The following is a 17,051-nucleotide window of genomic DNA, read 5'->3' as shown; positions in this document are numbered from 1 at the left end:
GCAAATCGTGAGACCCCATCTTCACCAAAAAATGCTTTCCCTTAATAACTGCACCCTACCCTCTATCTTTCCCACCATTAATCATCAATAACTCAGTTATATTGGGACCATCTTAGCTTCCACCCTGGGAATCAACCTGTTGCAAGACCAAAATATCTTTTTTTTTTTTTTTTTGAGATGGAGTTTCACTCTAGTTACCCAGGCTGAAGTGCAATGGCCCGATCTCGGCTAACCGCAACCTCCACCTCCTGAGTTCAAGCAATTCTCCTACCTCAGCCTCCTGAGTAGCTGGGACTACAGGCATGCGCCACCATGCCCGGCTAATTTTTGTATTTTTAGTAGAGACGGGGTTTCACCTTGTTGACCAGGATGGTCTCGATCTCTTGACTTCATGATCCACCTGCCTCGGCCTCCCAAAGTGCTGGGATTATAGACGTGAGCCACCACGCCCGGCATAAGACCAAAATATCTTGTCCTCCAAGAGTCAGATCTTCCTCAGCTACTGAAAAAGAACATGAACATTCTAAACAAAGAACTGAAAACATTTTTACTGCTATAGACCACAGGATACTTTCTAGAGACTCTATGACAGCAAAACCCCAGCAGCCATTTGGCTTGACCCTTTACCACATGACAGTCCCAGGCAGGAGCCTGCCAGGCCCTCACCTGCCTCTGCCTGTCTGCTGCCTCCTTTGTCAGAATCTTCCTGACCAACCCAGTAAGTCCATGAGAAAGCAGGGCCTGTGGCCGGGCGCGGTGGCTCAAGCCTGTAATCCCAGCACTTTGGGAGGCCGAGGCGGGTGGATCACGAGGTCAAGAGATCGAGACCATCCTGGTCAACATGGTGAAACCCCGTCTCTACTAAAACAAAAAATTAGCTGGGCACAGTGGCGCGTGCCTGTAATCCCAGCTACTCAGGAGGCTGAGGCAGGAGAATTGCCTGAACCCAGGAAGCGGAGATTGCGGTGAGCCGAGATCGCGCCATTGCGCTCCAGCCTGGGTATCAAGAGCGAAACTCCGTCTCAAAAAAAAAAAAAAAAAAAAAAAAAAAAAAAAAAAAAGAAAGCAGGGCCTGTGACCAAGGCAGAGGGGAGACAGATCAACACTGAGGGTCTAGACAGAGGCTTTCAATGAAGACTCACACACATATGTTTCTTGAAGATATTTATTCCAATCCAATTATATTTTGATGGGAAAGACACAATCCCTAATTTCCCCCTAGGATCCCCATTTTCAGTTTCCCAGGGAATCTCTCTTTCCTGGAACCCTCTTGTTCCTCTGGAGTCAGGAACAAGACTCCAGAGCTGTTTATTTTTCTCACACGGGGCAGGGCTGGGGGGTGGAATCTCCTTCTCCACAAAGGGTAATCAGACACCTACTTCCTCTGCCTATTCCTGGGCTGACCTGCAAATTCCACCTTATTATTGCCCTTGGGTCTCTGGTTCCTTTTTGTCTGAGGTCACATTTACATGTGTGATCTGCCAATGGGCAGATCCTGTTAGGCCATCGTGGGACATATGGTGGCTTGATCTGGATTGCCCATGGCTTTCCAACCGGGAACATCAAGACAGCTGCAACTCACAACCAATCTTTTGTTGACCAACAGCTGATTTCCCAGGGGACTTGGCCTCTCTTCTTTGGTCTCAGTGGCCCCTATTGAACGTCCCAAGTGAGGAAGAAGTGTCAAAAACATCACATGAATTCCCAAAGTTGTTAAGGTAAACTGGACAGTCAGGCACTCAAATCACACATTGGCTAAAAACACCAAGAGGGTAGGAGCACCCTGGGGCAGACTGCACTTAGAGAATTCCACCCTGAGGTCACCTCAGAGACTTGCCATCTTTTCTCGTACAGACAGAACTCCTTTTCAGTTTTATGCCAATCCTCTGCTGCGTCTGTACCTCCCTCACAATGAGCCCTCATTACCTGAAGAATGCAGAGGTCATTTGGTCAGCTGGGCAGGGAATACCAGCTCTTGCCAACAGGCTCCTCTGAATATGCCACCTCACCTGGGGCAAAGAGAAACTCCACTTTAACCCGTGTGAGTTCTCTGATGACTCATAAGACGGGAACTCCGAGAAAAGCTTTCTCCACATTCAGAACATTTATAGGGTCTCTCTCCTGTATGCGTTCTCAAGTGGCGAATCCGATTGGAGCTGTGGGAGAAACTGTCTCCACATTCATGACAGGTATAGGGTTTTTCTCCTGTATGGATTCTCTGGTGCCTGATTAAGTTGGATCTATGAGAGAAGTTTTCCCCACAAAGGGTACATTTATATGGTTTCTCTCCTGTGTGTGTTCTCTGATGTCTGGTGAGGTGCATGCCCTGCCGGAAGCTTTTCCCACAAGTCAAACATTCAAAGAGCTTTTTCTCTGCCTTTTGGGCTCCATGGTTTGTAAGAAAGGGGGTGCTGTCACTCACGGCTTCCCCACACTCAGAGAAGGGGTAAAGTCTCTCTCTCTCATGAGTTCTTTCATGAATGACGAGGTGTGAACTCCGAGAGAAACTTTTCCCGCACTCGTGACACTTATAAGGTCGCTCTCCGGTGTGAATTCTCTGGTGCCGAAGGAGGTTGGAACTGTGAGCAAAGATCTCCCCACACTCGGGACACTTGTAAGGCTTCTCCCCTGTGTGCGTTCTCTGGTGCCTGTGGAGGTTGGAGTTGCAGGAGAAACATTTTCCACATATGTTACACTGATAGGGCTTCTCACCTGTGTGGGTACGCTGGTGGCGAGTCAGATGGGTGTTCTGACTGAAGCACTTCCCACATTCGAGGCACTTGTGGGCCTCCTCTCCCAGGTGTGCTCTGTGTAGTGACAGGAAACGTGGGTTCCCACCAAAGATTTCACTGCAGTCCACACCCAGACACAGTCTTTCAGCTGCATGGATTCTCTGGTGCCTAATTAGGTTCGAGTTGTTAGAAAAATTTTTGCCACACAAGGGACATAAATGGAGTTTCTTTGGCTGCAGTTCCTTTGGTCGCCCCAGTTCTCTGACACTTGAGGTTCCTGCAGAGGACCGCTCCATTCCACCCTCTGGGGGAGGCGCCCAATCCCCTTGTGGCCGGTCACGAGGTCTTCCCAGCTCAGGACTCCAGGGCACTTCCCCTCGGATCTGGTCAGGAAGCAGCACCTGAGGGCGGGTGTTCTCAGGGGACACAGATGGAACACCTTCTTCCAGGTTCTCAAATTTCTCTTCTCCTAGTAGAGAGAGAAAGCAAACCCCTACGTTATTTCTCTGCTGGAGAAAAGAAAATCCCACTTGTCTGCTACTACCTGTTAGGTCAGCATCCCAGAAGGACTGCTTCTACCTCAGTCTCCCATCCTCTCCCTAAAGGTAAAGCACTCTGGAGAAGCATCGGGATAAAGGGTGGGGCCACTGGTCTAGGAATCGGAGCTGAGACCAGTCTTGGAATTTTCCTTTCCAGCTGAGCCTCTCACTTCTGCCCTTCAGGAATGGGCGGGATGGAGCAGGGCTAAGACTGGGGGGAGGGGGACAAGTGAGCTCAAGAGTAAAGGCCTCCTTAAAGTCTGCACCCTGGGTTCCTTACTTGCTTCACTGAGATGGAGAATGGCAGGGGTACCTCTCTGGCAGCTGTGGTGGGATGGCCCTGCACCCAAATCCTCAAATGTCTCGCTCTTAACTGCAAAAGCCTTGCTGGGCAGGCCACTTGTCTTCATTCCTTACCTGGAACTGGGCCTCTGGGGCTCAGGCCCTCCTTGCAGCTCTGGACACTGGGATCCCACAGCTTTCCTCCTTGTCCCACCTGGGTGCTTGGGATTTCCTGACTGGGAATGTGAGACTCTGTTCACAATGAAAGAAACAGATTTCTGTATTGCCACTTTCCTCTACTAGGCTAGGTAAACAAAGATAGTCTTATTCCCTGCCCTCAGTGGGTAGATACAGAATGCTCCATAAATCTGACAGCAGTTACTTGGAAAATACACAAAACTGTTGCCAGTGGATACCTCTAGAGAAAGAAATTAGGAGAGGGAGACTATTGTTTTGAGACAGAGTCTCATTCTGTTGCACAGGCTGGAGGGCAGTGGCACCATCTTGGCTCACTGCAACCTCTGCCTCCCAGGTTCAAGTGATTCTCCTGCCTCAGCCTCCTCAGTAGCTGGGATTACAGGCATGCACCACTACACCCAGATAATTTTTTATTTTTATTTTTATTTTATTTTATTTTTATTTTTTGAGACGGAGTTTCGCTCTTGTTACCTAGGCTGGAGTGCAATGGCGCCATCTCAGCTCACCGCAACCTCTGCCTCCTGGGTTCAGACAATTCTCCTGCCTCAGCCTCCTGAGTAGCTGGGATTACAGGCACGCGCCACCATACCCAGCTAATTTTTTGTATTTTTAGTAGAGACGAGGTTTCACCATGTTGACCAGGATGGTCTCGATCTCTTGACATTGTGATCCACCCGCCTCGGTCTCCCAAAGTGCTGGGATTACAGGCATGAGCCACCGTGCCTGGCCCAATTTTTAATTTTTAGCCGAGATGTGGTTTCACCATGTTGGCTAGGTTGGTCTCGAACTCCTGTCTTCAAGTGATCTGCCTGCCTTGGCCTCCCAAAGTGCTAGGATTATAGGCATGAGCCACTGCGCCCAGCCATTTTTTTTTTTTTAACGTATTCATAGTACTCAGAATGCTTTTTTGCAATGAGAATGTACACTACTGTAATGAAAACAAGTATAAAATGTACATGGTCAGTTTCTTGAATAATCCATTTGATATCATAAAAGAGCCGTGTCTCTACATATAAATTTGAAAGAGAACTAAATTTGGGCAACTCCAGAGGAAGAAAATATAATATGACAGACAATCAGAAAAGGACCCAGGGCTCTAAGACGACCATAAGATTAAAACCCACAAGTGTCATTTCTGTTCTGTGCCAAAAAGAAAAACAAAAACCTCCTTCTCCAGCAAACATGGACTCCAACAGAAGTTTAAAATTCCAACAAGCTATAATCTGATCTTCTCTTCCTATTTAGCATTTCTCACTAAAAGGGCCATGTTCAACCTTAGACATCACAGCAGTGAAAAGTAATTTGGAAGCTACTACAATGGCCTGCAGGCTGAGGCAGGATGACTGCTTGAGCCCAGAAGTTCGAGAGCAGCCTCAGCAACAGAGTGAGACTCATCACTTTAAAAAAAAAAAAAAAAAGAGGCAGGGCCTGGTGGCTCACACCTGTAATCCTAGCACTTTGGGAGGCCAAGGTGGGCAGATCAAGAGGTCAGGAGTTCAAGACCAGACTGACCAACATGGTGAAACCACATCTCTACTAAAAATACAAAAATTAGCTGGGCATCGTGGCGTGTGTCTGTAATCCCAGCTACTCAGGAGGCTGAGGCAGGAGAATCTCTTGAATCCAGGAGGCGGAGGTTGCAGTGAGCCAAGATCATGCCACTGCATTCCAGCCTGGGTGAGAGAGCAAGACTCTGTCTCAAAAAAAGAAAAAAAAGATACATAAAACCTAGATGGTCTCAATAAAGGAAAACAAAAAACCAGCAGTAAAACCTTTTGCAGAATTAGTGTCAACAAATGTATAGTTGTTGGTATATGGTACTTCTGTTGGAAAAAAATAAAAAATAAGTAAATAAAACAAATATATAGTTGTGATACTTTTTAGGCAAACCTGATATATGGAAACAATGTGTGTCTGTCTTTTTTATTTTGAAACAGTCTCACTCTGTCACCTAGGCTGAAGTGGCATCATCATAGCTCAATGCAGCCTTGACCTATTGGGCTCAGGTGATTCTCCTACCTCAGCCTCCTGAGTAACTGGAACTACAAGTGCAAACCACCACGCCAGGATTTTTTTTTTTTTTTTTTTTTTTTAAGATACAGGGTCTCCCTCTGTTGCTCAGGCTGGTCTTGAACTACTGGGCTCAAGCAGTCCTTCCATCTCAGCCTCCCAAAGTGCTGGGATTACAGGTATGAGCCACCATGCCCAGCCTGCAGTGAGTCTTTCTACTGGTGTGTTTCAACATAGGTATAATCACAATGTACACACAGTCTTGTTTTATGTTTTTAAGACTTTCCCCAACTTTTTATTAGGAGAATTCTCATACATACAGAAATGTTGAGGGAATTGTATAATACCTGCATATCCTCCACCTAAATCAAACTGTATGTCAGTCTGTCATATTTCATAGGCATAATTTTGTATCTCTGAGTAATAGTTCAAGACATAGGTGCATTCTAATTTATGCTTCATTAGCCTAGTTTGGAGCTATACATTGTTTCCAAATTTCCACAAGATCCTCCCCGCTTTCTGAATTTTTATGGACTGTGAGAGCTGACAGACTAGAATGTTGATGCCATTACCCCTGAAATTTTTGTCTTTGGGGATGAGCCTAGAAACACTAACAGAGCACAGGAAACACTGGCGAGCTCAGAAGAATAAGCATCTTGAAACTGCAAGGAATCAACCATTTAGAGCCCCCCAGTATCCTGGGACACTGCATGTGTATGATGCTGGCAGGTTGTCACTGCATTGGATTCACTCTGCCCTAGGAAGTCCATTATGGCTCAGACTCGCCTTAGGCTCTGGCAGCTGGGGCTCCAGTACAGGGCTGCATGTGCCAACTGTGCCACTTGGCAGATACTTGACTCTCATACAGGGGACTTTAGACAAGGGGAAATCTCCTGTGGAGGCTTCTTGGCAAAACTCAGAGTCTATATCCAGGAGGTGAATGAAAAGGGGGCAGGACCCTGGTCAGAAATGGCACCGTCATCATCCCTGGAAAAGAAGTCCTTACCCAGTGAGTCCACATTCTCATAACTCTCCTGCACCGTGTCCCTGGAGAGGGCCCTCTTACTAGGATCCTGATGCCCCCACTCCTCCTGGGAGATGTACATTGCCACGTCCTCTAAGCTCTCAGGCAACTGAAACAGCACAAGATCTCCTTTAGCCCCTGATGCACCAAGAACAATTCAAGCAGAGTCATGGGTTAAAGGGGCAAAATCGAGGGATGCCAAGCACACATCATGGGGGAAGAAGGGTGTCAGGCCTACAAGTGAGGTGTGAGACACAAAGAAGTGGGGGAGACTCTGTGGTAAGGGAGAAAGGACCTTCCACGTGGCAGAACCCCCCCACCCCCAACACTTAGGGAAGGAAGGGTGCTAGGGGAAGACAATGGAAACTTCCACATCACCTGGGGCCCAGTCATCTTGTCTTCCATGTTCCCTTCAGGAGGAAAAAGAGAAAGCCAGGGAGCAGATAATGCTGAAGGTGACAGAAATTACGATGAGAATGGCATTCCTAATTCTTGGCAACTCAAGGATTATTAGAACACAGTATCCATTCCCCATCACCCAGTCTCTGCTTTTGGGAATGCGCTAAACTGCACAAAGGCCTAATAAACTGATATCTAAAATGACAGAGTGAGAGGAAAGGAATACTAAGAGTAGCACTCCAAACCCCTCATGAGTCAAGTAGTTTTTTTTTTTTTTTTTTTGAGACCGGGTCTTGCTCTGTCGCCCAGGATGGAAGCAGTGGTGCGACCTTGGCTTACTGCAACCTCCACCTCCTGGGTTCAAGCAATTCTCTGTCTCAGCCTCCCGAGTAGCTGGGATTACAGGCACCCACCACCACGCCCAGCTAATTTTTGTGTTTTTAGTAGAGACAGGATTTCACTATCTTGGCCAGGCTGGTCGTGAACTCCTGATCTCGTGATCTGCCCACCTTGGCTTCCCAAAGTGCTGGGATTCGAGGCGAAAGCCGAAAGGCCCCGCCAGGCCTTCAAGTAGTTGTAAATCGCCCCTGTTGTGCATAAAAAAGGGCTCTACTAAGAGACTCCCTTCCCTCCCCCTAGCTCCAGGAGAACCCACACCACCAATTCCAAGTCTTTCATTCCACGTAAGAGAACCTGAACTTCAGAAACTGCTTCTTCTTAGCAACAGCGATACATCCTGCTAGTGTCAGGGGCAACCCCCAAGACCCTCCTCCCTCCCACCAGCCCAGATAACTGTTCCTCACCCCTCTCCTTTACAGCCTGGGGATCCCTTTGGGGGCTGGGGCCTAGCAGCTCCTGCAGCCTGGGGCCAGGGCTTCGCTCAGTCTCCATTGGCTCCAGCTTGAAGCTCGGTGACTCTCCTGCTGTTTCCAGAGGCAAAGTCTCCTCCAAAAGCACTTCTGTTCCCCGCCCATGGTTTGTGACCTGGGAACCAACCCACATCACTCATCATCACAACAGGGCCCAAGAAAAAGGGAAATTAGTATAGGATTCTGAGAGCAAGCCTTCATCAGAAAACCTCAGGCGATCCCTTTGGACCCAGGCAACAGAAAAATGGTTTACACTAAAGGCTTTTTTCATCCCATGAGGAAGGGGAGGGGTTAGGGAAAGGGCCTACTCCCAGAGCACACCTTCCCCACAGAGCTCATAAGATACACCTCACTCCCTTTTGCTCTCCCCACCTTTTCTAGGTGCTCCTATTCCTCACTACAGGATAAGCTAAATTTGGGTGGCCCTGGGGCCAGTGACCTCAGGGCCTCGGCACCAAATTGTTTTTCAAAGTTCACAATTAACGGATACCCAGCTCTGCAGAGAAGACCAGACCATAGACCCTAAAACAACAACAGCTAACAAGTACTAAGCACTAATTATAAGCTAGCAGTGTGATCACAACTTTACATGCTACTCTCCCTCTAAACCCTAGAAAGTATGTTAATATCCTCATTTTACAAATAGTAAAACAGGCCGAAAGAGATCAAGTAACTTGCCAAAGTAACAAAGCCAATACTAGGAGACTAAGGATTTGAACGCTGACCATCTAACTCCACGGCTAACACTAACTGTTGCAGAGACACTGCCTCTGCTTGGAAACAGGGCACTCTTCACTGCTCTTTCTGTTCATTTGGGGAAAATCTGGAGGATGTGTGCTCCAAGTTAAATCACAAGTCCTCTTCCCCATGTAAAGTCTACTGGGAGCAATATACTTGAATTTGACCGGGGGCGGGATGTCCCAGTCCTGGGGGCCAAACAAACCACAGATAAAACAGCTCTTTCTCTCTCTCACCTGTTGTCTCAGTCTCCCAAGCTCTCTCTGCATATCCTCCACAAGAGTCACCGCTTCTTCGCCGCTCTCTGGATGCAGCTCCTGCACCCTGCTCTGGATCTCCTGGGGCAGGATGGTCAGAAACTGCTCCAGCACCAGCAGCTCCAGGATCTGCTCCTTCGTGCGCATCTCAGGCCGAAGCCACCCATGGCAAAGCTCTTGGAGACGGCTGAGGGCTTCCCGGGGACCAGCTGCCTCTTGGAAGCGGAACCTTCTGAAGCGCAAGTGGGAGGCCTCGGGGCTCGGCCCTGGGTCAGACGGGGGCAGCTCCTGGCTCCAGGCGCAGTCCTCCTCCAACTTCACTATCAGGAGCCCTTCCCGTTCCTGGGAGCCCGGGACCAACGTCATCGTCAGGTCTCCGGAGCGCCTTAGCCCGAAACCAGTCGTGCCCACGGCCTCCCAATCCAAGCCGAGGAGCCCCGCTGCCAGCCCAGGCGCGGCCGGGTCCGGTGCCTAGGCCTCAGTCGGTTCCGGGCGCGGCCACGCCGACCCCCAGGCCTATACGCGCCAGGACTTCCCCAAGGCAGGAACCGAGCGCCGCGCTCCTCCCACTGCTGAGGACCCACACACGACTTGGACCTCAGCTCCCACGCCGGAAATCCCAGCGCGCGAGTTGGGCGTCCACAAGCCCACGGCGCTTGCTCGTGACCAACTTCCGGATTACGTTTCGCGAATTTCAGCACCCATTGGGTCAGGTTTCGCCACACACTCATCATCTACCAATGAAAAGGGAAGATTTGCCAGCGGGGGCGGGACGAGCGAGGGGCCAATTAGAGAAGAGAGGCGAGGCCACGGGGCGCGCCCTGAGATTCTGGGAGGGGGCTGGGGGCGGGGCCGCTAGAGCTAAGCGAGGAAAACAAGCCTGAGGTGGTTGCGACTGACGGTTGTGACTGGCGGGCGACCAGGGCTAGAAATACTTCTGAGCGCTTAGCAGATCCCAGCTCCACGCACTCTCCAGTTCTTCAGTGTCCGGGTGAGGCCCGGAAACTTGAATTGTTAATAAGCTTCCCCCGAGGAATCCTTCCCCAAGGCAGGCCCTACCCGCTTCGGCTACTCTGCGCTGGGTGACGAGGATCCCACTCGCCCCTGGGGCCTCGGCGGCTCCAGAAGCCCGGGCCCCCTCGGCATTAGAGAGGCCGGGGAGCTAGCCGTCCGCCCCGTCAGTGTGCCAACTGTGCCACTTGGCAGATCCTTGACTCTCATACAGGCGAGTTTAGACGAGGGGACATTGTGGCCTGCGACCCGTGGCCTGCTGGGAGATGCAGTCCGCGGCGCGACCTCGCCACTGCGCGTGCGCTTTGGAAGTACACCCGCGAGCTGGGCAATTCTGAAGCCCCGAGGCCGGGTGAGGCGTGAGGCTCGGGGCCGCGGAGACCCCCTGCTGGGCTCTGGGCTCGCTTCTGCAGCTGGATGTCCCAGAGGAGCTCTCAAGGCCGGGCTCGCGGCACCTGCTTCCGATTTTAGAAAGGATTTTAAACCTGCGCAAGACGCGCGGCGCTTGCCATTCATTCTCTAAGTTCCAGTCTCTTGCCCAGCCCAGCAAGGTCGGGATCGGCTTCCAGCTTGGCCGTGGGCTTTGATCGTGGGGGGCAAGTGGCAGGAGGACCGCAGGGCCGATTCCCGGTTGGGCGCGGTTGTGGGCTTTGTGTCTGTGAGCGGGGCTGCCCGGTTGTGAGGCGGCCCAGGTCCCCGGGGCCGTGATATCCGCAAATAGAAGCGTGCTGGGATTGAATAACAACTAGTAACCTTATATTGAGCGCTTACTTATATGCAGAGCGATCCTGAAAACACGTTTATATGAAGTAGATGCTAATAGCAGCCCCTTCCTACAGGTGGCGGCACTGAGATAAGTCATTTGCCTGGGGTCACACAGCTAGCTAGTCGGTCGCCAAAGGTGAGGCTACTATGAGATTAGTATGGGATTGAAAAGGGTCGTTTTGGGATGACTAGGTGAAAAGAGTTCTGATATTTTTAGTTTTCTTTTCATCTTCTTTTTTTTTTTTTTTTTTTTTTTTGAGACGGAGTTTCCTTCTTGTTGACCGGGCTGGAGTGCAATGGCGTGATCTCGGCTCACTGCAACCTCTGCCTTTCGGGTTCCAATATTCTCCTGCCTCTGCCTCCCGAGTAGCTGTGATTACAGGTAACCACTACTACGCCCGTCTAATTTTTGTATTTTTAGTAGAGATGGGGTTTCACCATGTTGGCCAGGCTGGTCTCGAATTCCTGACCTCAAGTGATATGCCTGTCTCGGCCTTCCAAATTGCTGGGATTACAAGCGTGAGCCACTACGCAGGACTTTTTTTTTTTTTTTTCTTTTTTTATTATTTGTGGACTTTTTTTTCTATTTTACTCTAGGGAAGATGACAGCTCCACAGGCTGTCGTGGCAAATGCAGAGCCAGCGACCCCATAATGCTCAAAGTCCACTTTGGAAAGCCTTGTGTAGACATGCGACCTCAGAGCTCCCTAGGACCATTCTGGTGGTTTTTTGTTTGTTTTTGACTACATCTTTTCTTTGATCTATGACTTAGGGTTTTCTTTTACCTGTACCACATGCTCTTTGTTCCTACACTTAGCTTTGAAATCCAATCATAAACAAAATAGCAAATTTAAATGACATTTCATTTGAAATGCATTTTATTTTTATTAATATGAAATATATTGTCTTTCCTCATGAAAAGACAAAATGAGGCATTTTACTCCGATTATATTTTGATTAAATGTTCTGGAATTTAAATTTTCCTTTTCTGTTTTATCAGAGACTAGGATTGCAACCCCTGCTTTTTTTTTTTTTTTGCTCCCATTTCCTTGGTAAATCTTCCTCCATCCCTTTATTTTGAGTCTATTTATGCCTTTGCACATGAGATGGGCCTCCTGAATACAACACATCGATGGGTCTAGACTTTTTATCCAATTTGCCAGTCTGTGTCTTTTGATTGGGGCATTTAGCCTATTTACATTTAAAGTTGATATTGTTATGTGTGAATTTGATCCTGCCATTTTGATGCTAGCTGGTTGTTTTGCCTGTTCGTTGACGCAGTTTCTTCATCGTGTCGATGGTCTTTACAATTTGGTATGTTTTTGCGGTGGCTGGTACTGGTTGTTCCTTTCCATGTTTAGTGCTTCTTGCAGGAGCTCTTGTAAAACAGGCCTAGCAGTGACAAAATCTCAGCAATTGCTTGGCCGTAAAGGATTTTATTTCTCCTTCACTTATGAAGCTTAGTTTGGCTGGATATGAAATTATGGGTTGAAAATTCATTTCTTTAAGGGTGTTGAAAAATGGCCCCCATTCTCTTCTGGCTTGCAGGGTTTCTGCCAAGAGATCTGCTGTGAGTCTGATGGGCTTCCCTTTATGGGTAACCCGACCTTTCTCTCTGGCTTCCCTTAGCATTTTTTCCTTCATTTCAACCTAGTGAATCTGATGATTGTGTGCCTTGGGGTTGCTCTTGTTGAGGAATATCTTTGTGGTGTTCTCTGTTTTTTTTTTTTGAGACGGAGTTTTGCTCTTGTTACCCAGGCTGGAGTGCAATGGCGCGATCTTGGCTCACGGCAACCTCTGCCTCCTGGGTTCAGGCAATTCTCCTGCCTCAGCCTCCTGAGTAGCTGGGATTACAGACACGCACCACCATGCCCAGCTAATTTTTTTTTTATTAGTAGAGATGGGGTTTCACCATGTTGACCAGGATGGTCTCGATCTCTTGACCTTGTGATCAACCCACCTCAGCCTCCCAAAGTGCTGAGATTACAGGCTTGAGCCACCGCGCCCGGCCGGTGTTCTCTGTATTTCCTGGACTTGAATATTGCCCTGCCTTGCTAGGTTGGGGAAGTTCTCCTGGAAAATATCCTGAAGAATGTTTTCCAACTTGGTTTCATTCTCCCCATCACATTCAGGTACACCGATCAAACATAGATTTGGTCTTTTCACATAATCCCATATTTCTTGGAGACTTTGTTCATTTCTTTTCACTCTTTTTCCTCTAATGTTACCTTCTTGTTTTATTTCATTGAGTTGATCTTCAATCTTTGGTATCCTTTCTTCTGCTTGATTGATTCAGCTATTGAAACTTGTGTATGCTTCACAAAGTTCTCATGCTGTGTTTTTCAGCTTCATCAAGTCATTTATGTTCTTCATTCTAGTTAGCATTCCGTCTAACCTTTTGTCAAGGTTCATAGTTTCTTTGCATTAGGTTAGAACATGCTCCCTTACCCCGGAGAAGTTTATTATTACCCACCTTCTGAAGCCTGCTTCTTTCAATTCCTCAAACTCATTCTCCATCCAGTTTTGCTCCCTTGCTGGTGAGGAGTTGTGATCCCTTGGAGGAGAAGAGACACTCTGGTTTTTGGCTGTTTCAGCGTTTTTGCAATGGTTTCTTCCCATCTTTGTGGATTTATCTACTTTGGGTAACATCACTTTTTAAGGGGAAGGGAGACTGAAGGTCAGTAGTGAAGGAATAGGGGCCCCTCATCTTGGTCAGTGAATGGGAGAGACACACTTCCACTACCTTGTCTCCTGGGTTTTTTGTTGTAATAATTTTTAACTTTTTAAAATTTCACAAATCTGTAACAGCCAAATCTTCTGGGTTTTAAACATGGTCACAGATTCTTTTTTTGCCACTCATCCTATCAAGAAGTGGGGCGTCTGTCCCTCTGCCTTGTATCTGGGCAGCTTGTGACTGCTACCAATGAAATACAGTGAAATATATATGCAGTGTGACCTCCAGGGTAAGGTCATAAAAGGCCTTGTAACCTGTATCTTGTTTGCTAGGAGAATTTGCAGTTGGAACCAATGTAAGAAGTCTGGTTACCTTGAGAACACCATGCTGGAGTGGCTGCACATTCTCTCTCTGATGGAGAATTATTCAGGGGTGCTTTTATTTCTTTTTTTTTTTTGAGACGGAGTCTTGCTCCGTCACCAGGCTGGAGTGCAGTGGTGCAATCTCGGCTCACTGCAACCTCTGCCTCCTGGGTTCAAGCGATTCTTCCGCCTCAGCCTCCCGAGTAGCTGGAACTACAGGCACGCACCACCACGCCCGGGTAATTTTTTTGTATTTTCAGTAGAGACGGGGTTTCACCGTGTTGGCCAGGATGGTCTCGATCTCTTGACCTCATGATCCACCCGCCTCGGCCTCCCAAAATGCTGGGATTACAGACGTGAGCCACCGCGCCCGGCTTATTTCTTGCAACATAGAAACAAAGTCAAACAAATAGACACTGCTATTGATTAGTTGTGGATGGTGGTCATATAGGTATTAGGTTTTATGTATTTGAACTGAGGCATGGAACCGAAGGCCGATTCACCCTGACTTCCCAGAACTAAATGAAAAGAAAACCCCCAACTTTCCTCCCATAAATAACAAAAGGACCAGAGGCTACTCTCTTTGCCAACGCCCACCTTTTCTGAGGGGCAGATAGGAAATCGAACAAAAAAATTGCTTTTTGCGGCCGGGCGCGGTGGCTCACGCCTATAATCCCAGCACTTTGGGTGGCTAAGGCGGGTGGATCACGAGGTCAAGAGATCGAGACCATCCTGGTCAACAAAGTGAAACCCTGTCTCTACTAAAAATACAAAAATTAGCTGGACGTGGTGGTGCGTGCCTGTAATCCCAGCTACTCGGGAGGCTGAGGCAGGAGAATTGCCTGAACCCAGGAGGCGGAGGTTGCGGTGAGCTGAGATGGCACCATTGCACTCCAGCCTGGGTAACAAGAGCGAAACTCCATCTCAAAAAAAAAAAAAAAAAAAATTGCTTTTTGCAACCAATCAGAATCAGACTTTTTAGTTGTTGTTGTTTTTGAAACGGAGTTTTGCTCTTGTTGCCCAGGTTGGAGTGCAATGGTGCAACCTCGGCTCACCGCAGCCTCCGACTCCCAGGTTCAAGCAATTCTCCTGCCTCAGATTTGTTGCTGTCTGTAAACAATGAGACTGATTGCGGGCCACCACTTCATTTACATGGGGTGAACATCAAGTGGCCAATGGAAACCCCTAAGGGGTGTTTGGACCCCAGAAGTTTCTATATCCAGGCCCTTAAGCTGCTGCTTGGCGGGCTCCCACACTGTGAAGTGTACTTTCAATAAATCTCTGCTTTTGTTGCTTCATTCTTACCTTGCTTTGGTGTGCATTTTGTCCACTTCTTTGTTCAAAATGCCAAAAGCCTGGACAACTTGTGTCAAGACCCTCTACTGGTAACAGAACCAGCCCGACCTGGTATGCTGTATTTCGATGAATGTTATTATAAATCAAAGATCAGACTGGATTTCTTGAAGACTTTGTCTTCATTTTTTAACATTATATAAGAAGCCTATCTTGAAACTGCCATGCGGTGAGGAAGCCCAAGCTCTTTATATGGAGTGAAACAGATGTTCAGTCATCAGCTGTTTCTGCCATCCCAGTGTAAGCACTAGACAAATGAGTGAAGAAGCTATTTGGGACATTCTAGCCCCAACACATGCAAAGGGAAAAAGAATCAAGAAATCCATCTATATGCTGAGCACGGTGCCTGTAATCCCAGCATTTTTGGAGGCCGAGGAGGGCTGATCACTTGAGGTCAGGAGTTCAAGATTAGCCTGGCCAATGTGGTAAAACCCCATCTCTACTAAAAATACAAAAATTAGGGCCAGGCACAGTGGCTCACACCTGTAATCCCAGCACTTTCAGGGGCCGAAGAGGTGGATCACCTGAGGTCAGGAGTTCAAGACCAGCCTGGCCAAGATGGTGAAACCCCTGTCTCTACTAAAAATGAAAAAAAATTAGCTGGGCATGGTGGCAGATGTCTGTAATCCCAGCTACTCAGGAGGCTGAAGCAGGAGAATCACTTGAACTTGGGAGGCAGAGGTTGCAGTGAGTTGAGATCACCCCACTGCACTCCAACGTGGGCAACAGAGTGAGACCCAGTCTGAAAAAGAAAAAAAAATCTTGTTATGGCTAGGCATTGGGGCTCACACTTGTAGTCCCAGCACTTTGAGAGGCTGAAGCAGGAAGATGGCTTGAGCTTAGAAGTTCGAGACTAGCCCAGGCAACCAGCAAGATCTCCTCTCATTTTTAAAAAAATGTGAAAAAAAATCTTGTTACAATTTTAATTGGATTTGCTTATAATTTATCAATTAATTTAGGAATGCATGATATATTTATAATATTAACTCTTCCATCCAGGACTGTGGTGTATTTCTTCAATGATTTGGAACTTTTAAAATTCTGTAATCCTGTATATTTTTCTTCTTACAGGTCTTGCAAATTTCTTATGAAATTTATAGTTATGGGTTTTGTTGGTATTGCTCATGGAATTTTTTATTTCAAATTTTGTTTCCTAATTACTCAGATTAATTTTCCAACACCTACCACCAGCTCTTTCAAGGCAGCTTATTGGGGTTAGTGGTAGCAACTCTTCTCTTGGAGATAGTCTTACTTGTCTATATAAAGAAATGTGCCATGTTCCAGGACAGAATGTACTACTCTTAGGTTGAATGGAGAGCAACATCCCTGTTGTCTGCTGTGGTTGTCAGCCTTCCTTCAGGTGACTTTGGCCTGTGATTTTCTGTCCTGTTTGGGCCTCAAGTTATCTGAAAGGAATCATATTGAAGAGGGTGTTTCTGAATTTCCATGTTCTCATGTTTTTAATTCTTCACAGCCTATTTCAAATATTATTCGTTCTTGCTTCTGCCTCTCCTCTATCTTTCAGATATTATGATGTAGTCAAAAACACTTGACTTTCTTCCAAACACAGTTAGGTGGACTGAATTCCAGTCCCGGCTCTGCACTGATGTGTGAGAATTCAAGTCAGTCAGTTACCCTGGAGGTCTGTGTCCTCCTCTGTAACATGATGGGGGTGGCTTGATGACTGCTAAGAAGCTAACGGATGCCAAGAGACAGCAAAGTCAAGGAGAAAGGCCTTGGGCTCTGCAGACACACACCATGGAATTGAATGTTGGCTATCCGATTCTTTGTAGCATGTGGCCTTGGGCAAGTTGGTGTGTACAACTGCCTGTTTTCTGT

The 17,051-nt window shown here is 47.7% G+C and overlaps 1 protein-coding gene across 2 annotated transcripts; it reads right to left on the bottom strand.

The window, feature by feature from the left end:
* Positions 1 to 1,151: 1,151 nt before the first annotated feature.
* ZNF263 (zinc finger protein 263) lies at positions 1,152 to 9,482 on the bottom strand. Of its 2 annotated transcripts, XM_012441710.2 has the most exons (6): positions 9,028 to 9,482; positions 7,988 to 8,168; positions 7,164 to 7,234; positions 6,768 to 6,894; positions 3,689 to 3,805; positions 1,152 to 3,201 (listed from the first exon to the last, which is right to left on the bottom strand). In XM_012441710.2, the coding sequence occupies exons 1-6, from the start codon at positions 9,412 to 9,414 to the stop codon at positions 2,033 to 2,035; spliced, it is 2,052 nt and encodes a 683-aa protein (XP_012297133.1). In that variant the 5' UTR covers positions 9,415 to 9,482; the 3' UTR covers positions 1,152 to 2,032. The 2 variants fall into 2 exon arrangements, with proteins under 2 accessions (XP_012297133.1, XP_012297134.1); XM_012441711.2 differs by lacking the exons at positions 7,164 to 7,234; positions 7,988 to 8,168 and having other exon boundaries at positions 9,028 to 9,481.
* Positions 9,483 to 17,051: the final 7,569 nt, after the last annotated feature.

The sequence above is a fragment of the Aotus nancymaae genome, unplaced genomic scaffold (assembly GCF_030222135.1).
Source record: "Aotus nancymaae isolate 86718 unplaced genomic scaffold, 86718_ANA_hifiasm-v0.15.2.pri h1tg000049l, whole genome shotgun sequence".
Taxonomy (NCBI): Eukaryota; Metazoa; Chordata; class Mammalia; order Primates; family Aotidae; genus Aotus; species Aotus nancymaae.
Note: the sequence above shows the minus strand (reverse complement) of the source record. Positions and strands in the feature narration are given on the sequence as shown.

What these genes read in the sequence shown, in the direction of transcription:
- ZNF263 (XM_012441710.2), bottom strand. Translation starts at nt 9,414, where the DNA reads ATGACGTTGGTCCCGGGCTCCCAGGAACGGGAAGGGCTCCTGATAGTG. An exon ending in TTGGGAGACTGAGACAACAG is followed by an intron (nt 8,169 to 9,027) that starts GTGAGAGAGAGA and finishes GTTGGTTCCCAG; the next exon opens with GTCACAAACCATGGGCGGGG. An exon ending in CCCCAGAGGCCCAGTTCCAG is followed by an intron (nt 3,202 to 3,688) that starts GTAAGGAATGAA and finishes TCTCTCTACTAG; the next exon opens with GAGAAGAGAAATTTGAGAAC.